This window comes from Crinia signifera, chromosome 3, assembly GCF_055691185.1.
Source record: "Crinia signifera chromosome 3, ASM5569118v1, whole genome shotgun sequence".
NCBI lineage: Eukaryota > Metazoa > Chordata > Amphibia > Anura > Myobatrachidae > Crinia > Crinia signifera.
In genome coordinates this window covers 282,016,547-282,020,500 of record NC_139219.1, presented here as the reverse complement: position 1 = coordinate 282,020,500, position 3,954 = coordinate 282,016,547, and the positions used below count along the sequence as shown (strand labels likewise).

The following is a 3,954-nucleotide window of genomic DNA, read 5'->3' as shown; positions in this document are numbered from 1 at the left end:
ACTCTCTCCGCAGCCATTTTGTGAGACTCGTGGATGGTACAGGATAGCAGTGACGGAGGATCCTGGAGCACAGCCAAATTGAAGACAGGTATTTGGACCTTCCCTACCCACCAATGCATTAGCTGCCCACCAATGCATTAGCTGCCCACCGCTGGCCACCAATGCATTAGCTGCCCACCGCTGGCCACCAATGCATTAGCTGCCCACCGCTGGCCACCAATGCATTAGCTGCCCACCGCTGGCCACCAATGCATTAGCTGCCCACCGCTGGCCACCAATGCATTAGCTGCCCACCGCTGGCCACCAATGCATTAGCTGCCCACCGCTGGCCACCAATGCATTAGCTGCCCACCGCTGCCCACCAATGCATTAGCTGCCCACCGCTGGCCACCAATGCATTAGCTGCCCACCGCTGGCCACCAATGCATTAGCTGTCCACCAATGCATTAGCTGCCCACCAATGCATTAGCTGCCCACCAATGCCCACCAATTCATTAGCTGCCCACCAATGCATTAGCTGCCCACCAATGCCCACCAATTCATTAGCTGCCCACCAATGCATTAGCTGCGCACCAATTACCCCCCAGTGCATTTGATGCCCACCAATGCAGTGCAGTGATATATCTGTGTGTGTCACTCCCTCCGCAGGCATTTTGTGAGACTCGTGGATGGTACAGGATAGCAGTGACGGAGGATCCTGGAGCACAGCCAAATTGAAGACAGGTATTTGGACCTTCCCTACCCACCAATGCATTAGCTGCCCACCAATGCATTAGCTGCCCACCGCTGCCCACCAATGCATTAGCTGCCCACCAATGCATTAGCTGCCCGCCAATGCCCACCAATTCATTAGCTGCCCACCAATGCATTAGCTGCGCACCAATTCCCCCCCAGTGCATTTGATGCCCACCAATGCAGTGCAGTGATATATCTGTGTGTGTAAATGGTAAATAGCAAAACCACAGCAGGTCATGCTGGAATGTGTAGTTCAACTAAAGCAGGAGTGTCAAGGTTGGCCAACACTGGAATAGGTGAAGCTGTGTACACTATCACCTTGTTTAGAATAAAAAGGAAACTGGTTGGTGAAACTTAAAACTTTATTGTGATATTAACAAAAGTGAACCTGAAATAAAAGAAGTGTCTTAACAATATATAAACTATAATCATAGGATTTTGAAAAAAATAATTTTTTTTATCTATTTTCTTATAGACATGTCTCAGGCTCTGGCAAAGGAGCGTGACTTCGTCGAAGCATTTATCGACAAATACAGGGAGTACGAATGTCTTTGGAAGACGAAGTCCAAAGACTACAGTAACAAAATTAAAAGAGCAAATGCCCTGGATGAGTTGGCCAATTTCAGCCGTTCATATCACCCTGAAGCCAATGCGGAGTGGGTGCGGAAAAAAATCCAAAATCTCCGCACTGTGTTCCTAAAAGAGCATAAGAAAATGCAGACCACCAAGAGATCTGGTGCCGGAGCCGGCGACGTGTATGAGACCTCCTTGTGGTACTACAATCTCTTAACCTTCACCCTGAGTCAGGAGGCACAGAGGACCGGACTGTACCTCATGGTGGAGAGTGAGGGGGATGAGGTGTTGCAGACTGTGGATGAAAGTTCCCAACCATTGTCGGTAAGTACAGACCCGGTATTGACACATGTCCTTCCTCATTATTTTTTTGGGCCCGGAGAATAGGTTCAGTCCACACATGTCTTAAATGTGGTTCTCCTGCCAATGGACAGCACCCACTCCATTAAAATAGTCCTTGTACTGGTCTCTAACCTGCATGGCGCGTGTAGTCCCCCTATACTGTTGCGCCGGCGTTTCCACAGAGGATATCTGCACTACCTCCTTTGGCTCCTCTGGGACCTCTGGTGGTGCTGGTCCTGTAGGCCTTTGTGGTCTTTCCTTGCGGCACAGTAAATTGTGCAGGACACAGCACGCCATGACGACCCAGTCTATTTTGTCCACCCTCAGGTTGATGGCAGTATGGAAAATGCGGAAACGGCTTGCCAGGATACCAAACGCACTCTCCACAAGCCGCCGTGCCCTGGAAAGCCTGTAGTTGAAAATTCTTTTGTCGTGGTCCAGGCCCCTTTTGGCATATGGCTTCATGATGTGCTCATGAAAGGCAAATGCCTCGTCTGCCACGAACACAAAATTGAGTCCATGTTTGGTTTCCTGGACTGACGGCAAGTGAAGAGTGTTGGAGGTGAGCCTCTGGTAGAACTTGGTATCCTTCAAAGTTCCACCATCCGAAGCACGCCCATTCCTGCCAACATCCAGGAAGATGAACTCGTAGTTCGCATTAACCACAGCCATTAGAACGATACTAAAGTATCCCTTGTAATTGAAGTAGTAGGAACCACTCTGTGCAGGCTGGTTGATGCGGACGTGTTTGCCATCAATGGCTCCTCCACAATTTGGGAAATTCCATGTCTCTTCAAACTCTGCAGCGATATTTTGCCAATCCTTCACGCTGGTAGGGAACTGTAGAAATAATAAATAAACTTGATTAATAAATTGAACTTTGTATTTGTTTCCACAGCAACACAGTGCAGAGACAGAACATTCACCGACCCTGGACCTGTCTGGATTGTCGGAGTCTCCAGGAACATCGCAAGGAATATCCACTACACCCACACCGCCACAACAGGCCTGTAAAAAATCGCGCCGCAAGGAAAAGAAAATAGACAACCCAGAGGAGGAATTACTGATACGGGCCGAACAGGTTCTACGTAGGCCTCCTGACCGATTTGATGCTTTTGGGAAATATTTGTCTGACGGCTTACGCCAGCTGAGTCCAACCCAGCAAATGGCCTTTGAACGCATAAGCAGCGAGCTATTGTTTTTTGGCCGTTTAGACCGCCTTACATTTGAATGCAACATAGCTGGCCTTCTTCCTTGCCAACAACCACCAGGGCCTACTCCCCCAGCACCCTTACCAGTCCCTTCCACTTTGCCAAATCAATCTCCACCTGTCCAAGCATCCTCCGCACAACCTTCAACTCCAGCCCGCTATACCCACCTGTACACCTCATTATTGCCTGAGTTCACAGGAGAGCAGGACCCTCCGGTTTTACGCGAATTGTAAAACCAATTCTTGCCCTGTTGGGATGGAGCAGTATGACACATGATGCATGAGGCGCAGATAAAGCCCATGCTCACGTGGCGCATGGTGCGGAGCAATGGGGCCGGGACCACTGCTTCTGCACTATGCACCGCGTGTGCATGAAGGTACTTTGATTATCTGTGCCACAAGCACTGTGTGTTCTACTGCTCCGTACCTCAAGTGAGTGCGGCAGTAGGTTTTAAAGCTCAGTTTGTTACAAAATTTTTGACTTGTTATAGCACTTTGGTCTATTTTTATATTATGAGTACCTAATGTTTCTAAAATGACACTTTTGCCATTTGCACATGCATGGAGCAGTATGACACATGATGCTTGTGGCGCAGATAAAGCCCATGCTCACGTGGCGCATGGTGCGGAGCAATGGGGCCGGGACCACTGCTTCTGCACTATGCACCGCGTGTGCATGAAGGTACTTTGATTATCTGCGCCACAAGCACTCTGTGTTCTACTGCTCCGTACCTCAAGTGAGTGCGGCAGTAGGTTTTAAAGCTCAGTTTGTTACAAAATTTTTGACTTGTTATAGCACTTTGGTCTATTTTTATATTATGCGTACCTAATGTTTCTAAAATGACACTTTTGCCATTTGCACATGCATGGAGCAGTATGACACATGATGCTTGTGGCGCAGATAAAGCCCATGCTCACGTGGCGCATGGTGCGGAGCAATAGGGCCGGGACCACTGCTTCTGCACTATGCACCGCGTGTGCATGAAGGTACTTTGATTATCTGCGCCACAAGCACTGTGTGTTCTACTGCTCCGTACCTCAAGTGAGTGCGGCAGTAGGTTTTAAAGCTCAGTTTGTTACAAAATTTTTGACTT

The 3,954-nt window shown here is 48.8% G+C and overlaps 1 protein-coding gene across 1 annotated transcript; it reads left to right on the top strand.

Moving 5' to 3' along the window:
• The first annotated feature begins 528 nt into the window (after positions 1-528).
• On the top strand, positions 529-3,094 carry LOC146063012 (uncharacterized). The gene is made up of 3 exons (XM_083175019.1): positions 529-723; positions 1,211-1,632; positions 2,549-3,094. The coding sequence occupies exons 1-3, from the start codon at positions 669-671 to the stop codon at positions 3,092-3,094; spliced, it is 1,023 nt and encodes a 340-aa protein (XP_083031145.1). The 5' UTR covers positions 529-668.
• Positions 3,095-3,954: the final 860 nt, after the last annotated feature.